This window comes from Phaseolus vulgaris, chromosome 9, assembly GCF_051622355.1.
Source record: "Phaseolus vulgaris cultivar YP4 chromosome 9, ASM5162235v1, whole genome shotgun sequence".
NCBI lineage: Eukaryota > Viridiplantae > Streptophyta > Magnoliopsida > Fabales > Fabaceae > Phaseolus > Phaseolus vulgaris.
The window spans coordinates 32,731,534-32,752,046 of NC_143506.1; the positions used below are offsets into that span (position 1 = coordinate 32,731,534).

A 20,513-nucleotide genomic window follows, 5' to 3' on the forward strand; every position below is an offset into this window, starting at 1 on the left:
GAGTGAGCATTTGGAGAGCTTTGAGCTTCTTCTCTAGTCTTATCTTGAAGGACCATGGTTTCCTCAAGTGGCGGCTTCCACACTCATCTAGGAGCATCCATACTTCTAGTGGCGTGATCATCCAACCTATCTTCCATCTTCATGAGCATTCTCTTCTCCTTCCTTTCTTCTTCTTCAATTGTTCATGTTACCTTGTGTTTTTGAGTTGTCTAGCTTTCGGTTTTTTCTATTTTCAGCACCTATATTCTGTTTTGTTTTTAAATTCTGTTCAGTTCTTTTGTTTAGTAGCTTAATTCTGTTCGGTTGATCTAGTTTCTATTTCTTTGTTGATTCAATTTGACAATATTTGGTTCATCCAAATGAGTTTGGGATTTGGTACTTGTTATTGGTGAGTTCTTAATCTTAGAACCATGATCCAACTTCTAAGAAAGTGCCTCTACATTTTCCAGCTCAAGGTGATTCCTCAAAGTGTCAAGAATCTTGTTCTATGTGGCTATTGGAATCACATCATGTGGTATCATGAGTCTTAGGTTCATTCTTGTTTAATTGTTGAGTTGTGTGCACTTTATTTCAAGAGCTCTTTTTAATTTCTTGCAATTTAAGTTTCTGTTTTAGAATTTTAATTGAGTATTCTTGCTGTTTTTCTTTTGCTCCAAGTGTTTGTGGAAAGGTTTATGGCACTCATAATTCTTATGAGTATGGTTGCTCTTTTGGAATGGCATTATCCTTCCTAGAGTTTACCTTAAGCTTCCTTTCACTTGTTACAATTTGTGTTGTGTCTTTTAATTTTTGAATCATGTCAAGTTTTGTCTTAAGTCATGTTATTCCATATATGTCATTACTTCTAGTAGTACTTTTATTGTTTTGATTGTTTCTTGCTTTAGTGTCATATAATTTTCTGAATTGATGTTGATCCTTTGAGCATTTTCTTTTTAGCATTGAGTTCATACTTGTATTCTAGACCTATACAAGTTCCAATACATCATTTTCTATTATGTCTTTGATAGTTCATCATTCTGTTTTTTTATTCCTATTAAGATTCCTCTGTTTCTGAAAAGAGTGCTTACTGTTTTTCCTTATTGCAACTGATTTACGTACTGTAAAATTCTGAAATTCTGGATTTGAGATATTCAAAGTGTTAGAAAAGAATAGAAAAAAGAATCATTCAAAAATATGAAGTACACAAAAAATGATAAATAAAATAAAAAAAGTGTACATTCCTGCCGAAAAAAATACGGTAATCTGGCAGTGATTTTAAAAAATTTATTTCTCTCAATTGGCTTACTGTTTTTAATTGATTCCAGTGCCATTTTTGAGTTAACATCTTGAAGTTTCTGTGGTAAAAATTTCATAATCCAGTTCGCTCTACAACGTTCCAGTTAAATCAGTGAATATCAAACACAGTTTGCATAAAAAAAAATAATTTCCAGTAGCTAAATTTTTTTTGTTTTCTTCATCTACTCTAGTGCTTTTCCTTAGGTAATCTTTTGTGTGCCTACTTTTCTCATTGAGTTCTTTATTTTCTTGATTGTCTTTCATTCTTACTCTTTGAGTTTGTCTTACATATAGTATTCCTTTTGCAATTACCTTTCCTTGCTTATACCTTTTCTTGTTTGTCTTTATTGTTTCTTTGGTTTTGTGGTGGTTTGCTCTTAAGATTGGTGTGCTTGCTTTGACATATTTCATTTGAGGATTCCAAGGCCTCAAGATCAGATTGGTGCAAGAACATTATTTCTTTGAGAGTGATATCTTTTCAGCCTTAGTTCATTTCGGCAGTTTCATTGCCAAAAAGCTCACTGTTTTTGCTAATTTTGTTTCTTAACTTGTTTGCTGTTTTTGTGTGTTTGCTGTTTTTTTTTATTTGCAAAATGGCTGGCTATTCAAGTGGTGCATCTTACAAACAGCATTCTCCTTCCAAAGCTTCAGTCCTTGGTGAAGAAGAACATAGAAGAAGGAGGCATCACCATCATTCTCATGAAGAGAGCTATAACCGTGACCAAAGATATCACCAAGTGTTCAACATTGCTTGTAAAAAAGTCCCTAGTTTTAATGGTGATAGTGATCCTAATGTGTATTTAGAATGGGAGACTAAGGTTGACCATTATTTTCATGTGTATAAGGTCCAAGATGACCAAAAACTTAGATTAGTTTCTTTATCCTTTTTGGGCTATGCCAAAGAATGGTGGGATAAAATTGTAATGGACATTATATATCGCAAGAAACCTCCCGTGGTTTCTTGGAATGCTTTGAAAGAGTGTATGCGCGCGAGGTTTGTTCCTCCTTCTAGGAAGGAACACTTGTTGAAGTTCCAAAGGCTTCCTCAAGGACATAGGATGGTAGATGAATACTTTAAAGATTTTGAAACAACTTTGACTAAAATGAATATGCATGCTAATGAAGAGTCAAAGATTAAATGGTTTGTACGTGGTTTGAAAAGAGATATTAGAGATTTTGTAGAATTAAAAGAATATTCTTCTTTAAAGAGCGTGTTTCGCAAAGCCATCAAGGTAGAATCATATCTTTTGAACAAAACTTTCAAAAATACTCATGATGATGATTTCTACAACTCTTCTAGGAAGGATGCAAACAAAATTTCTCCTTCCAATTTTTCCAAACAAACCATGTTTCCAAACAAAGTTTCTACTACAAATCTTTCTACTCCTAAGTCACCTACCAAAACTTCAAATATCAAATGTTTTAAATGTTTAGGTTTTGGGCACATAGCTCTTCATTGTCCACAAAAGCAAATCTTAAAGATCAACAAGGTAAAACAAGACCTAACTCACCCACCTACCACAAGTAAACAAGAAAAAGACAAAGAAGGCCAAGTTGACATGGGTCTTATCCTTTCACCTCCAAGGTGTTTTCCTTCCTTATCTTTTTCATTACCCAAGGTTCCTATTTCACCACCATCTTGGTTAAAAAATGTTAGGGATGATTTTTTCATACCTCCTAATGGTTGTCACCATTTAAGAGGTCTTTTTCCAAAACATCACATCATTCCCAAACAAATTTTTCCAACTTGGTCGATTTATAGAACCTCCTTTTCTGAAATCCCATTATTTACAAATGCTAAGTCATGTTTACATTTTTCTTCAACTTTTAATTGTAAAACTAAACTGACTTTGTTATATGCAGGGATTCAGAATTCGTGGACGAATTCTCTCCAACTCGAGGAGTATGATGAGAATCAAATAAAGGAGGCTTTTATTAATGGAGGAAGAGGACATCCACCCTCACATTTGAAGTTCTTCCTTCTAGTCTTCTCAAAATTAAAAGAAGACATAAAATAAAGATGAGGCCCAAGCCCAAGCCCAAGAAGGCCAAAGCCCAAAGAGCCCAAGTCCATCCCATGAGGGGCAAGGCCAAGCTTTGAAATACTCTTGTATAGTTTTAGGAGGTGTGGTTATTAAATAAAGGTGTGTGAAAATGTAAAATAAAGTCACATTGTCCATGTGACTTAGGAGAGTGGTGTAGGTATAGTTTTTGGGAGGTGTCATAGTAGAAAAAGGTCACACCTCCCATGTGACTTGTTTTTGGTGGGAATTTCAAATGAGTTTATTTGAAATTTCCCACCTATTTTTCAGCACCTTAGGCTATAAATAGAGGTGCTTCCTTTGTAAAATTCAGATTTGAATTTTATCTAAAGAAACTATACTCAAAATTGGAGTGAGCATTTGGAGAGCTTTGAGCTTCTTCTCTAGTCTTATCTTGAAGGACCATGGTTTCCTCAAGTGGCGGCTTCCACACTCATCTAGGAGCATCCATACTTCTAGTGGCGTGATCATCCAACCTATCTTCCATCTTCATGAGCATTCTCTTCTCCTTCCTTTCTTCTTCTTCAATTGTTCATGTTACCTTGTGTTTTTGAGTTGTCTAGCTTTCGGTTTTTTCTATTTTCAGCACCTATATTCTGTTTTGTTTTTAAATTCTGTTCAGTTCTTTTGTTTAGTAGCTTAATTCTGTTCGGTTGATCTAGTTTCTATTTCTTTGTTGATTCAATTTGACAATATTTGGTTCATCCAAATGAGTTTGGGATTTGGTACTTGTTATTGGTGAGTTCTTGATCTTAGAACCATGATCCAACTTCTAAGAAAGTGCCTCTACATTTTCCAGCTCAAGGTGATTCCTCAAAGTGTCAAGAATCTTTTAAGTGATTTTTATTCTGTTGTCGCTGATGTTTTAAAGTTTGAATATGGTTTTTGGCTGGTTTTCTCTGTTGTAATGATTATGCAGAAAACGAGCTAATGTGTTGTTCTAACCTGCTACTATAGATGTTGTGTATTTGCATAAATTTTGTTTTGCAAGAACTGCTTCAGATTCAAACAAAACTCAACACAAGCAACTAGGGATTTGTCATGGAGGAGGAGATTGAATCTCTGAAGAAAAATCACAAATGGAAACTTGTTTATCTTCCCACAGATCAAAAGCTGATAGAATGTAAGTGGGTGTTTAAGAAGAATGAGGGAATACCAAGTTTGGAGAAATAGAGGTTCAAGACGAGATTGGTGGCAAAAGGTTTTATAAAAATGGAAAGAGCAGACTATAATAAGATATTCTCACTTATGACAAAAAAATGTTAAATAATTATTTTGATGTCAATAGTTAATAAGTACAATTTAGTGTTAGAATAGTTGGACGAAATACCCCTTTTGTACATGTAATCTTTGAGGAGACCATTTACATGCAACAATCTGTGAGTTTTCTAGAATATTAGGGAAAAATGTCTAGCTTAAAATCTTTGTATGGCTTGAAACAAAGTCCAAGACAATAAATATTTGATTATTTCTCGAGGAAAAGGAGATTCTAGAGGAACAATTACGATAATTTTATTTACATTTTTATAGGAGAATGTGTGTTATTCTTGCTCTTATATATAAACAATATCTTTATAATTAGTCAATATAAAAATGAAATAAAGAAGCTTAAAGAAAAATTAGGTTTGGAGTTTGAAATGAATAATCTTGACATGTGAGGCTAATAATTAGATGGACATATGTGTTGATCTGGAGTGATCAATGGCTTTGAAGAATCCAAATCTGAGTGTTTGATGCAAGGCTGGAGTTGTTGTTGTGTTTAGGATAGGATATGGGCAGTTTAAATGTATAATCCAGTCTTTGTTGAATCTAAAGCTTATGTGTTTTAAAACCTTTTTTTAAAGTTTAAAGTGTTTTTCAAACTAAGTGAAAAATAACCTGTTGTTTTGTTGAAACAACCGATTGTTTTACTCTTAGGTGTTTTTGAAAATGTTGAAAATTGTTTTGGTTGGTTGACTTGCTGTCACACCAAAACAATCGATTGTTTCGTGGTTTCAATCGATTGTTTATTTGAAAATCCTAACAGAATTATGTTTTGTTAGTTAAGTGTGCTTTAAATGATTTTCAACTGAATATGTTCCTCTATTAAATGCTTTGACCAATCTTTGAAAGATATAAATAGTTTGTTTTGGTTTTATAACAAAAAAATAGATTTGAGTTTTTTTAGTTGTGAAAGATTGCTTTCAATTTTTGAACATTCACAAAAAGCTTTGGGTTTTCTCAAGAGAGATTACATCTGTATTGATTTCAGATTATTCTATAGACAAGTGTAATTCGTTCTGAATTTTCTGTAAATTTTGGTAATGTTGCCAAGGAGTGTTGTCTGCTCTTGAGGTGGTCAAGATCAACATTCTTGGTGTGTGTTGTGCCAAAGTGAGTGTGTTTCTTGAAGGGTTCAAGGTCACTACTTTGGTGGTTTGTGTGTAATCTGCGTTGTTTGCCTTGTGGATTGCCTAGTGGCTTCTGGGGACTGGATGTAGCTCTTGGTTTAAGAGTGAACTAGTATAAATTGTTTGTGTATCTCTTTCTTCCCTTAAACTCCTTTAAATTCAGTTGTTATTGTTTTACTGGTATAAACAATCGATTGTTTTTCTGGTTCCTTGCTTCTTTTGTGCTTAATTTCTTGGCTAACTGAATTTCTGATTGAGTTTCATACAAAGAATTTTGTTCTAGGAGAAAAAGTTTTCAAAAATCCCTTTTAAACAATTCACCCCCCCCCCCCCCCCCCCTCTCGTTTAAGGTCATATATTCTAATAATATGGAAGGATCAGACACTTAGGGAATTGTGTTTATCACAATAGGGATTCTTACAAAAGGTGGTTAGAAGGTTTAGGATCTGCGAGTCTAAGCTTATGGATACACCTTTGTTCCTTGCTCAAAGCTCTTAGTTACCTAAGCTCTTAATTCTAAAGAAGGTAGGAGGGAGATGAAGACCATTACATATGTTGATGGAATGGGGAGTATAACGTATAGGATAGTGCATAGTAGGCCAAATCTGGCACAAGTTGTGAGTGTGGTTAGCATGTTCATGATAGATCTTGCACGTGCTCATTAAAAGGCTTTAAAATAAATGTTGAGGTATATGAAAGGAATTGTATCGTCTAGTTTGATATATAGACAATCCACCCATAACAAAGATGTTATAAAAGAATTTGTAGACACAAACTATGGAGGGAATGTTGATAGTAAAAAGTCATTTTTTGGGCACTTTTACATTGTTTGGAATTATAGTTTGTTGGAAAGCAAGTTTGCAATTAGTGTTGGCTTTATCAACTACCCATGTTGAGTATATTGCAATCACAGAAGGGGTAAAGAAGGCATTATGGTTAAAGGGGATGATAGCAAAGTTGGGTATTGTGTATGAGTGTGACTATACATTGTGATAGTCAAATTGTCATCCATCTTGTTAATCATCATACTTACCATGAAAAGACCAAACACATAAATGTTAGACTACACTTCGTGAGAGACATTGTTGAGTCTGAAGATGTTAGAATTGAGAAGATGGCCTCAGAGGAGAATCTCGTAGATGTGTTTATCAAGTCTTTGCCAAGATCGAGATTCAAACATTGTTTGAAGCAGATCAATTTTTGATTTGAAGAGAAAGGAAGGTGATGCAAAAGCAACTTCATAATTTGGAATCAAGGTAGAAAATTATGATGATTAACTCTCAAATCATGATGATTATAGATCCAATTTGTTTTTATACAAGACAGTGCAAGGTTATCAAACTCGCGGGTTCACCCTTGAACCCTTTCGAGTTTACGAGTCTAGATGTGTCTGGCGAGTCAACTCGTGAATAAACTCGTTTTTTGACACACTCGGTGTAGACTCGGACTAACTCGATGAACTCAGTGTAAAATCGTGAGTTTCAGACCGATTCAACGAGTTCCAAAAAACAACCCAAAATGATGCGTTGTCGTCGCGTCGCGCCTTGTTGTGCCTCGACGTCGTGGCTTCATTTTAGGGTGGGCAGTGGCGACTGCTGCTACTGTGTGCGTTTCGTGGAGAATTAGTTTTAGGGTTGGGGATTTTTGACAAATTAGATTTTGGGTTGTGAATTTTTAAATTGGATTGGGTTTTTTTAAATTAAGTTTGGGCTTTTTGACAAATTTAGAATTGTTAGCAGATTGGGTTTAGGGTTGAGGTTTTTTAAATTGAGTTGGGTTGGAACTTTTTAACTAATTAAGTTTAGTTATTTAATTATTTTATGACTTTAACCATTAATATTTTCTCAATATATAAATTTATTTATTTTAATATTTTGGAATTGGTATCATAAAAAAAATTATTAGAAATTTTTGGAAAAAATAGACTCGAGTCTACGAGTCAAGTTTACAGACCTCCCACGAGTCTGAGTAGACTCTAGAGTCTAATAACCTTGGACACGAGCTTGAGCTTTATAAGATGTTGAAAGAATAAATTTTACTATTGAGGATGATGTTGAAACATTTTCAGGGTTGAGGTTAGGTGAAGATGACAAATGAAAAAACAATTGCCTATTTTGACAATGGAATAACCCTCCTGGAGAGATGTATTATAATATTGGCTGTTGCTAAATTGCTTACTTTGAATATATATGATGGGCAACAATATGTTTGCTACTATTGACACCTGCTTAAGTCTTCATTCGGGCCACTATAATCAAATATCACCCATCCTTTTCGATTATATATATAGACTTTCAATGACACATCCTAGTGCTAGTACCATCTTTCACTGGGAGAATGTCATCGCTAGTAACATGTTGCGTCGACAAGCTTTGCTCAGCTAAGTTGATTATCAATCTTACTATTCATAATTTGAATCTGGATTCATCTACCATTGAAAACGAGAAACATTTCAAGCCAATATCATCTTTTCACACGAAGAGATGTAAAAGATTATGTCAAGAAAAAATTTTCACAAGCAAGCTAAACTCTACACAGCAAAGACAAGTGATGTTGGCACTTAAGTGACAAGCTAGGGTGGTAGCCTGGCTTTCTGACCGGGGAGAACTTGGTTCAACTCCCCCTCCAATCGAATGCCAGTTTCTATGATAAATCAAGAGACCAATGTCATTTTGCATTATAAATAACCAGAATGTAATAAAGCATCACAAATTCTCCGCGATTAAAGACAGGTGAGATTAACAGCGTCTCGGTAAGAAAAGCTTCTTCTGTTTCCTGGTTCTGTTCGGGGAAGATATTTGATGAAGTCACTAATAAAAAGAAAAACTTAGTCCACTAGATGCTTTGGAACATTAAAAAGAAAACAATTAAGCACCAGCACAAATTTACAGTTTTCTTTTAGTATTTTTACATGCATTCCTTCTAGTTTTTGCTTATAAAAAGCTACAAGAGAGTGAACTAATTCCAACTTCGCGATATTCATCATAACACTTCAAAATGCTATTATATAGCACGGAGTTGAATCTATAAAATCAAAAGAAAATCACAAGAATAACAAGGAGAAAATACAATACATACATATTGGGGGCGACCAAAAATTCTTCAGGAACTGGAATCGACCAACCATTCTCGCATCTCGCACCTATCCAGTGCGCCTTTAATATTGAGGACTACTCCAGGGAAGTACCGATGTTTCCAGTTGAGATGCCATACCCTCCTGTTGAAATGCCACACCCATTGACATCGAATGTTGGAGAAACATTGGCATAGTTCACTTTCATACCTTCACGTACTTGTCAACATAACCCTGCCGAAAATGTAGGGAATAGAACATCACTAAAAGCAATTTGAATATTACCGCTTATGCATATTATAATCAAATCAACTTTCCTAGTTTGACCAGTAATTAACTGTTTTTTATTAAGCAAATTATATATAATGCTTCCCATCTCCAATTCCTTTTTTTAAAATAATATACAGGTAGTTCTTCTTGCATATAAAAATCATTGGAAGTTAGAACACAGATGTTCAGTAGATCACTAAAAATCTGTCTTATAGACACCAGGAAACAAACTATCTCGTATTGTGGATCTATGTATCCAGGTACACATTTCAGTACAGAAGCAACTTTCCAGTTAAAATCACTGAAGAAAACATCTAAAATGCAGTTAAAATAGCTGTGCTGACCCTTTCAAACGTGTTACAAAGAATTTTTCTTTCCATTGAAATACACTAATTTTCAAGACAAACAGGGAAGTCTGTGCATCAAGCGTCTTGTCATTTTATCAGTGCAGATATTTGTTTGTAAAATGCAGACCTTTGTTAATTCTCAGCACAGATTCAGGTAGGGATGCAAAAACACAAAACCATACCCATTGCAGCTATCTACTTGGCTTTAATAAGGAAAAAATACAAATAATAAGTGATGGAGAAAATCAATTAATTACCATCACAAGTTTAGTCAACTTTTGCTGTGATGAATCAATATATTGACTTATCTTCACTTGGGACTTAGGTACACGGTGGCCTTTCATGGCTCCTGACACTTTATCCACGGTCTTCTTCACAATGGTTTTGAAAGCAACCTTACTCATATTACCTTGCCGCCATGATGGTTTTAAAACTTCCTTTACAAAATTCGCAATGGAAACTTTGAACAATTTCATCGATCTGGAATCCTTACTCTTTTTTCTTTTCCCCGGAGACTTGACCCGATTAATCTCAACCTCCTCTGTAGACATTCTTGCAACATCCACATCATCACTTAGGCTCTCATTTTCAATATCACCAACTTCTGCATCTGCTGTCTCACCATATTCATCATTATTTTGAGAAGTGGTAGAGGCAACAGCCCCAACCTCCTCCTGCTTGTTTTTCTCATCCACATCCAAAGACATGTAAGAACTTTTGGGCCTTAGGCTGACATTGGATTCACCTGTAACTTCCTGCTGCTGATCAAAATCAGTTTTTCTCAGAGAGGATGATGGTTCAATGCTGTCAAAAAGTGGATCATATTGGTCACCACCAGATCTAGGTAAAATCTGACCAAGAGATCTACCTGATTTTGATGCAGATGCCGAATGTCTTGATCCAACCCCACCATCACTCTCCCCATTTACAGTACTATGGTTCAACCTAGAAGAAGCATAATTGTTACCATGGATTATTTCATTTTCCTGTCTAAAAATACTTGAACTGAATTTGGAACTTAGTGGTTTCTCAAAGGTTGATGCATAAGGATTATAGTGAGCAGATATTCTTGATCCACCAAACGGTGGAAGAGAAGTTGAATGATTGCTATCCAGAAAATCAGGTGGATATCTGGAAACAGTAGCAGTCTCCCCAGGCACACCCAAATTAGCCTCAGGCACAGAACACTGAAAATTATACATTGATTGTTGCTTCTGTGATAATGAATCAATGTGCGAGGATGTCATAAAATGTCCTTCGGGGTGTAACTTGCCACCCAAAGAAGGTTGTTGTCTGTTCACATCCGATTTCCAGGAAAATTGATTTTGTTGAGGCTGCAAGCTGCCAAATGATGTGGTACTGGAAAATTTTGAATCCTGCATTGGAAGTTGATTATGAAATTCATCTCTATTGAGACTAGATCCTGAAAGCAGTTGACTAGCTGGGTTCCCATGAGGAAGTTGCTTTGGAGAGAAAGGTTCAGCAAGCATGAAAGTTCGTGAATGATCCTGCATTGGAGGGTATGCTAGATCCTGAAATTCAGAATTCTGAGAACTAGTTGGTAAAGGTTTCATGGAAGTCTGGGAAACAATTTCAGTTCTTGACTGCAATTGATTCTGAATGAATTCAGAAGAAATATATGATTTTACAACTCCTGAGTTTACACTGGGATCATACACCACTCTTGGTGGCGGTGGAGGTGGCGGTGGCAGTGGTGGCGGTGGCAGTGGCAAGGATGTCCAAGAGCTATTAGGTGGTACATTGAAGTGAGCATTCTGCATGTGTAAAGGAGGTGGGTAAGGTTCAAACTTTTCTCTGGTAGTGGATTGGAAAGGAAAGAATGCACTTTGTTGCATCACATCATACTGCCTTGAAATTTGTGGCATATGCACAGGATTTTCACCTGGGGAATGTGAAACAACAGATGCAGTCAACTGGTAATTATGATGGGGAAATTCCACTGAAGAACCAAATTGTGGAGGTAACTCTTTTGAAGCCTGAGGGTGCAATGAAGCCTGCTCTGATATGACACTGCCAGGAACTTCATTAACAATAGTAGAAACAGTTGATCTTTTATCATGTGATGTATCAGTCACAGAGGATGCATTTACATGCTGAGATGGGTAACCAGAATGTTCCTGAATTCCAACAGAAGAAACACTGAGTGGCATTTTCTGAAGAAATAGACCATCTCTTGAGGGAATATCTTTATATGTACCAGATGATTTAGAAGTATTATCACAGCCTAAAGCATCAGGGTGAAAGCCTTCAACCATGTGTTGCTGTTGAGAATCACCTGCTTCCGAACCATCATTCTCATGGATTGAATTCTTACTATCCTCCCTGACTACAATGGTTTCCTGCATTTCAGGAGAAACCTCTCTGATAGATTTAGATTTACCAGGATTGCTATTAACTGATTGACCATCAAGATGAATGATAGTTGATGCAACAACATTCTTCCCCGAATCTTCTTTTTTCTGCACTACTTCCTGGTGAGTCACATTCAAGCTAAGATCCACATCCTGACTTCTAACTCCATCAAGCTCATTATCAAACACTTTAGAAGAAATATTCGTCATGTCTCCATTAGTCTTGGATTCTTTTTCATAATAACTGACTTCCAAATCATGTTTATTCTTATAGTGCCTTGAAGTAGCATTCATATCAGATTCATGGTGAGTGTACCTGCAAGATGCTCCTCGATAGCACTTACCTCGAAGAAAGTCCAAGCACTGATCCTTGTCCCTTTTAATATTCTCACCACGAAAGTCACCTGGACGTCTTGAGATTGGAGACCTACTGCTTCTTCGATGCCGGGGTGACCAGCTGAAACCAACAAAATTTGAAAAATTATATGTAATGGTATTCTATACAGATATAGAAAGCTCTAAAGAAGAATTAGGATTTTATCACCATCAAGTGACTCTCATGGAATCAAACGAGAATTCAGGTTAGACATTCTCATACTACAATCACATGCTATAATATTGTATCTACATGTATATATATTCTATAATTGTCCATCAATTGTATCAAAGCTATTGTTAAAGATATCAAGAACCAAGATTTGAAATGTAAAGAAAGACAATTGATCCTATTAGCAGGAGAGATTTTATGTTTAATCCATACAACAGATGACCTAGGAAAGGAGACTTGCACATTGTAATACAAATTGTTCAGGGATAAGATTCACATTAACAGCGAGAATTAGGGACATTCTACAATGCACAGCAGCAGTATGTACCTGCGAGACCTGTTTCTTTTATCTCTTCTCCTCCGAGGACTCCTCCTATTCCTCCTACTCCTCCTGTCTGGAGGAGACCGGCTGCGACTCCAGCTTCTATCTCTTTTATTTAGCCTCCTTGTCCGGTGAAGGCATGAATCATCAGAATCACTATCTGAAAGACCTTCTCTTAGTTGTCTTCCGAATTCGTCTACTTTCATAACATTTGGTTCAAATTTTGAGGTTTTCCCCTCATCTTCCTTTTCAACATTACCACTTTTAATATCACTGTCAATGGCAGTATCCTCTAATCTATCTTTGCCCTTGAAAGCTTCTATCGAAGAAGCAAAATTAACAGACATCTGGTTTTCAAGGTTGTGCTCAATACATCCATCATTACTCCAACGTGAGACAAATTTTTTTCGGTTCCGAGTTTTCTTAGACTCTGGTAATAAATGTGGAGATATTTCTGAATCATCCCGTGAAGTTATGGAGACTGACCCAAACCCCTTTTGAGTACTGGTGGAACTCTTAGATCCAATACCAACTTCCATATGACTCCCAGAATCTTTATGGACAACTGAAACACCAGTATCAGCACCTCCTGAGAATGTGAAAACATTAGCTTTTGCAGCATTGCTTTCATCCTCATTAGCTGAAGTGTCATCAGAAGCATAATCTTGAAGAAGTCTTATTGGGCTGCCACTCGCTAGGAGTGGCCCATAATCCCTATTAGTAGTAGTGGTTTCATTGTGATCCGAAGTAACATTACATACCAAATCATCAACACAAGCTGCAGCTTTCTCCAAAGCTGTGCTCAAGGATAACTTGGCCACTTCAGTGGAGTTATTCTCAGGACTACAAACCTTGGTAACTGGTCTTACAGATTTCATGTGCTCCAGATCAGATAAAATCTCTGGTCCTGTATTTATTAAAGAGCCTTATTAACACAAACAATATTTTTCTAATAAAGCAGTATATTAGAGTTAGCCCCAGAATGAATTTGACATCAAATAACAGTCAACTCTATTAATATTCTACCACTTTGAATTCTGATCGACTACATAAAATATGAGATAAAAGTAATTATCTTTTAATTCAGTGAAAAAGGAGCAAATAATCCACATGCAGTTATCATGAACAATGACTTCCTACAGCTATCCTCTTTTCAATTATATAAAAAAAGTCAATCCTCAAACTGTCAAGTCAGATTCAGTGTGTAAAGTGAGAAAACTATCAAAACACTAAATTAAGCACCGGCATTATTGATTCAATGTAATAGAAACTGCCTGTGTCCCTAAACTTTTGACATATATCAATCACCGGCATTACTAACTTTATTGAGTAAAGAAAAACATATTAAGTAATACTTAGTTGACAAGTATCAAAAAGTAATTAAACATAGAGAAAAGAGATTTTTCTGAAATGAAACCTTCATTCTGTTTGCTGACTCCCATGGACCCAAAGTATGATGGACAGCAGGATGAGATGTCCCTGGCAGGGTCATTCTCTGATAGTGTCTGCAGCTTCCCTATATTCTGATTCACACTAAACGCTTCATCATCCCGATTATGTTGGTGAGTATGGACTTCAGTTGCATAGTTTGAACCTTGGTCCTTGTCAGAAAGTGTGATATCATCTTAACCCATCCATGGAGAAATAAAACAAAGCAGATCAGGCTCAACATCTAAAATGAATTTTTATTTGCGTAATGGGGTGAAGCATTTATCAAATAAAAATTACAAAGTAATCCAAATAAGTATTAGGAGACTAGGTTTGGTCCCTCCTGCTCTCTCCTAGCCAAGTAACTAGCCATTATCCAAAACAATAAATAACCAGTCAGTTAAAAACAAAATTAATAACCACTACCTTGCCCCAGCCCAACACACACACACACACACACTTATCTGTCGTAACAAAAAAATCATCATGATAACAAAAAAATTGAGTTGCCATGTATCCATGATTTGTTATCCAAAAACTGGTATTTTATAACACTAAAAACTACAGCTTTCCCTAAACAGCTGTCTACTCCGCACTTCACTTTCTAAAATGCACCGTGCACTCTAGAATATCCAACAAATTTTCTTTAACTCTAGCTAAAAGAGAAACATTGAGCTGAAACCATAACAACATGAGTGTTTTATTTATTTTGAGAAAAATGAATCAATACAATAATGAATAAAGGAGATTTGATATCATCTAAAAATAAAGATATGATACGGGAATAAATAATATTATTCCTAATAATACATATATGATCTAGATATCCTCAATTATATAGGATCAACTCCTTAATTCTACAATTATAACGTTTTCCCTCATGTTGGACCATATAAGTCGTATGTGACCATCTTGTTGCAAATATAATCGATCTTCGATCCATATTAGAGATCACACATCGATTAGAGAGATGGTCAAATAATAATAAATATTTATAAGTGAATGCAAATATCACCTTACAAGTCATTTTTGCGATAATGAGTTAGACTTAAAGTCCATTTCATAAAGTGGCATCAAAGCCTAACCTAATAAAGTTTTTGTTGGATTTATCATGTCACCCACTATCGGCCCCTACTCTAACACACCCACTCACACTGAGGATTGGACATCTCGAGCGTGGGATAGATATTTGTGGGTGGTCCAAAAAGTGGCTCGATAAAGGGTGTCACGATAGGCCCTACAAACCTCACAAGGAAAGACCTTAATACCATCTTATAAAGCAAACTTTAAACATAATTCAACCCTATAAAACTGACTTATAACATGTTGCATCCACTTATATATTATAATTTGGTCATATCTCTAGTCGATGTGGAATCTCTAAAAGTGAGGTTGAGTTAGGCTTAAACTTTCTAAAAGTCCTCCTAAAGACTTGACAAATATGTCAACCAATTATTCCCTAAAGTTGACAAATAGTGATGATGTCTCCACACACCAGTTTTTCTCTTATGTTTGGTCTTCTCCTAAAGACAGGATTAGAGGCAATGTGTGATGCTACCTAATTGTCATATACAAGGTGCATTTGAGAACTTTCTTCAAATGTAAGCCCTTGGAGGAGTTATTTTAGCCATACAAGTGACTAATGTCATTGTCTTGTACATTGTTTCTACACTTGATCTTGCCACAACATTTTGTTTCTTACTTTTCCCCAAGATTAAATTACCTCCAATAAGAACACAATACCTTGAAGAAGAGCATCTATCGTCAGTCAACGTCAGACTACCAAATAATTTGAGTATTTTCCTTATCTTCATAAATTAAGCAATTTCCAATAGCCTTCTTGATATACTCTAGGATCCAAACAACCACATCCTATTGGTCTTCTTGACAAGGAGAGTTTAAAATTTAATTTACCATACTCGTTGCAAAGGTAATGTCAAAACGAGTAATAATGAGGTAATTTAGCTTACCAATTATCCTTTGGTATCTCCCAGAATAAATTTGGTTCTCCTTGGCCAAGTACACGTTTGACATTTGGATCTATTAGCATGTCCACAAGCTTAGCATTTGTCATCCTTGTTTCTTTCAGAATATCGAGAGCAAATTTCTATGAAATATGACCAAACCATCCTTGGATTGTGCCACTTTTGTACCAAGAAAATACTTAGGTGCCCATAATCTTTTGTCTAGAACTTTTAAGCAAGATATTGTTTTAGTTGTGCAATACCCTCATTATCATTGCCTATAATAACAACGTTGTCCACATATATAATGAGATAAACACATCCTTAGGGACAATAATGATAAAATAGAAAATTATCAACATCACTTCATATCATTCCAAGCTGCTAAATGACAATTTGTACCAAGAAAATACTTAGGTGTCCATTATCTTTTGTCTAGAACTTTTGAGCAAGATATTGTTTTAGTTGTGCAATACCCTCATTATCATATATAATGAGATAAATACATCCTTAGGGAGAACAACGATAGAATAGAAAATTATCAACATCGCTTCATATCATTCCAAGCTGCTAAATGACAACCTAGAAATGCTCAAACCATGCCCAGGGTGATTGCTTGAGGCCATTATAGGACCTGCATAGACGACATACCATATTAGACGACTCCCCCTAAGCAATAACTCAAGGAGGTTGCTCCATGTAGACATTGTCAGCAAGATCACTATGCAAAAATGCATTCTTTACGTCAACTTAAAATAGAGTCAAATTTAAATAACTGCAATGGAAAATAGAAGTCGAATACATGTCATTCTGGCAACACGAGAGAAAGTATCAGTATAAGATTGGTCATAGATTTGTGTGTATCCTTTGGCAACCAGTCCGGCTTTATAGCAATCAATGTCACCATCAACTCTTATTTTAAGCGTTGGTCATAGATTTGTGTGTATCCTTTGGCAACCAGTCCGGCTTTATAGCAATCAATGTCACCATCAACTCTTGTTTTAAGCGTACATAAACATCGACACCCAACAATTGATTTGCTAGTTCGAAGAAGAACCAACTCCTAAATACCACACCCATCTCATCGATCATCACTTGTCACCACTCTGGGTGAGATAAAACTTTACCTTGAGACTTAAGAATAGGAATAGAAGATAGTGAAAACAAGCAAGTATAATGTATGTTGGAAAGTTGATGATAACTAAGGTTAGTATAGTGGGGAAAAAGGTTGCAGGTAACGTGTACCTTTTCGAATAGCAATAGGCCAATCATTTTCAAAGAAAATTGGATCTAGTACTGGAGATCGTGTTGAGGAAGGATTAAGCATGGACTCCACCATATCTTTATCCATCGAAGACGAATCTTGTACTGGAATTTCAATAGGTTGTGAACAACGATGATATTCCTAGAGAGGTGTTGGAGAAGCATCCTAAGTTTTAATAAAGTCATTGATTGTGATGAAGGAAGAATGACAATGGTGGGAAAGTGACCACAAATGTCGTTATTGGAATGAATAATTGTATAATATGGAACAGACTCAAAGAAAGAAATGTTAGAAGACACAAAATACCTATGAAGATTAGGAGAGAAATATCAATACCCTTTTTGACTGCGATGATATCCCACGAAGACACATTTGAATGACAAAGGAAAAGTTTATCTCGACCAAGTGTGAGGTTATGTACAAAATATATGGTACCAAAAACACGTGGAGAAAGGTTGTATAGAGTAGTGACGGAGAAAAAAGGACAGAATGTGATACCCAATCATTAAGGACAAATGATGATATTCTATTAATGAGATAACATGTTATAAGGACAACATCCCCCAAAAATGGTTAGGAAGATGACCGAGAAGAAGTGTCCTAGTAGTTTCAATAAGATACTTGTTTTTACGTTTGGCTAATAAGTTCGGCTAATAAATAAAATCGCTCCTAATAATGCATATACAATCTAGATATTTTTCTATTATATAGGATCAGTTATTTCTATAATTATAAGGAATTCAATACAAACTATAGGGGCTTTCATGTTAAGAATACGTAACAGCATACTCAAACCAATGCTGGACTAGAATGAGAGATGTCATAATTTAATACCTCAAATATAAAGTGTTAAATATCAGTTTTCAATTTGAGGATCATAAGAAAACTAACCTTCCATTTCCATGTCAGAATCAGCACCCGCAGTTGCAACATGCAGGTTATACTGCTCACCTGAAGAATATACTCTCTCTGGTTGCCTTTTCTTTTCATGCCATCCAGTATCTAAATTATATTTCTTCTTCATCCACAGGAAATAAGTGTAAGAAATTCCAGCCTCCGTTCCTGGGTCTCCGCCAAACAAAAATTCATATTCAGGATTTTGAAATTCATCTTGACGAATCCTATCTTCAATATCAGCACCCTTCTCAGAAATAAGCTGACACAAAGCTTCTATCTTCAATATTGTATTTTCTTCCGTTGGCTTAGGTGGGGGAAGATCCTCATCTTTTTCAGCACCAGCAACCTCTCTACAACTTGGACCATCCCAATTAGAATCAGAACCATGTACAGGTACAATACCAGACGGAAGAGAAGCTACAACTCCGTCAACCGAATCCATAGTCTTTGATTCTAACCCAGAAACCTTCACAGGGTGAAGGTCATCAGTGCGTGCAGCATTTGATGAGGAGGAAGACGTTACCAGAGCATTAAGAGGAGGAGGCGGTGGAGCCGGAAGAGCAGGTGGTGGAGACGACGGCAAAGGTGGGGGAATAACAGGAGGCACTTGGTAATTCCCAATAGTTGAATGGAAATAACCTGGTGAAGGGGGTGGTGGTGGAGGAGCATTATGCAGATTCTGAACATCACCGGGCTGCAGAGGTGGACGATGGAAAGGGGTGTTATACAAAATTTGACCTTGAGAAGCCGAGGGAGGATGGGGTGGAGGTGGTGGTGGCAATACTCTAGCCGATGGCCCTGGAGCCCATGATGCTTGTGGCGCCATGGTGTTCCCATGGTGTAATTGAGAAGGGATAGCATAAGATTGTCCTGCATTTGGCCTAACATTAAGTGAACCTTGAACCGGAAGGTTAATGGGAACTAAGGAAGACGAATTAGGAAGCAGTGGTGGAGGAGGAGGAGGAGGTCCATTTAAATAAATATGATGAGGTGGTGGTGGTGGGGGTGGACCGCCAATGTTAGGCGGAGGTGGAGGAGGAGGAGGACCACCAACGTTAGGTGGTGGGAACCGATGGAAATGTGGCGGAGCCTGCTGATACTGCTGTGGTGGTGGTGGTGGAGGCGGCAGCACCGGAGGGGCAGGACTCTGCCCGAAATGAGAACCACGATTCACTTGACTATACATATTTCCAATGCAAACTTCCTATTCAACATAAACTAGCAATAAAGTAACTCCAAAATCATAATCTTCACTGCTTCCAATATCTGATACCCTGAACAACAACAACAATAAAGTGAATAAAACAAGTAAGGAGAAAAGCAAGCAAAACAACCAGAAGCAACAAAGTATTATTAACTAACTCAGCAAGTGGGATATTAATGGTTCGAATTAAGAAAGAAAATGCTTTCAAGAAAAGGTGATATAGTATTTGGTAACATTTTCCCATAAAAACAAGAAACCAATTCCCCTTACTCTTCATATTTGAATAATCGAAAATTGCCGCGAGCAGAACGCGCCGTTTCCGTTTGTGGATTTCTGAGAAGCCACAGCTTCAGAGAAGAGGAATCATAGCTTGTGGGTAATGGGAATCGGTGGGGTAGGGTTTTGTTGGGAGCGAGTGAGGAGTGTGAGAGATAAACCCTAGGTCGGAAGCTATGAGAGCAGAGGGGTTGGGGAGAAGTACATTGGTGGATTCGCGTAATTGTTATTGCGCGTGATTAGTGAGAAGAAGAAAGAAGAAGAATTTGGGGGAGTGAAAACAACAGATTAATGTCGCAAAAACACAATTGCCCCAAACGCATCCCAGAACCGTTACACTGAGAAACTCGCATTTTTTTTGTCTATTTTGTTTTATTAGAGAAAAATAAATAGGAGACTCTCCTCTGCATTAATATTAATATTGTTATAGAATAAATTAAAATAAGAAAAATAATTATCAAAATATTTTTTTAATCTTTAAATTTAGATTAAGGTATCTTGGATAAGTTTATCCCAAAATATTTAAAAGTAAAATAACTTTTTGTAAATTAAAATTAACTTATGTATAATTTAAAAATATTTTTAAAAAAATTATATTAAAGAATTTTTATAAATTAATTTTAAATTATAAAGATGTTTTGATATAAGTTGGTTCAAACAAATCTAAATAGATATATTTATGGGTAAATAAAGTTTAAGAGGCTGTAATTATTTAAACAATAAAATCGTCAAAAATATCATAAAAGATTAATTTTGAAAGTAATGTTAAAAATTAAAATTTTAAATCTAAATTTATTTTTAATCGGCAATAAATGTTTACATTTTTTTTATTTTATCTTCCA

The 20,513-nt window shown here is 36.0% G+C and overlaps 1 protein-coding gene across 1 annotated transcript; it reads right to left on the minus strand.

Moving 5' to 3' along the window:
- Positions 1 to 8,547: 8,547 nt before the first annotated feature.
- Positions 8,548 to 20,062, minus strand: LOC137820079 (uncharacterized). The gene is made up of 6 exons (XM_068623866.2): positions 19,666 to 20,062; positions 18,186 to 19,465; positions 14,056 to 14,262; positions 12,645 to 13,545; positions 9,655 to 12,226; positions 8,548 to 9,014 (listed from the first exon to the last, which is right to left on the minus strand). The coding sequence occupies exons 2-6, from the start codon at positions 19,375 to 19,377 to the stop codon at positions 8,985 to 8,987; spliced, it is 4,902 nt and encodes a 1,633-aa protein (XP_068479967.1). The 5' UTR covers positions 19,378 to 19,465; positions 19,666 to 20,062; the 3' UTR covers positions 8,548 to 8,984.
- Between the last annotated feature and the right edge of the window lie 451 nt (positions 20,063 to 20,513).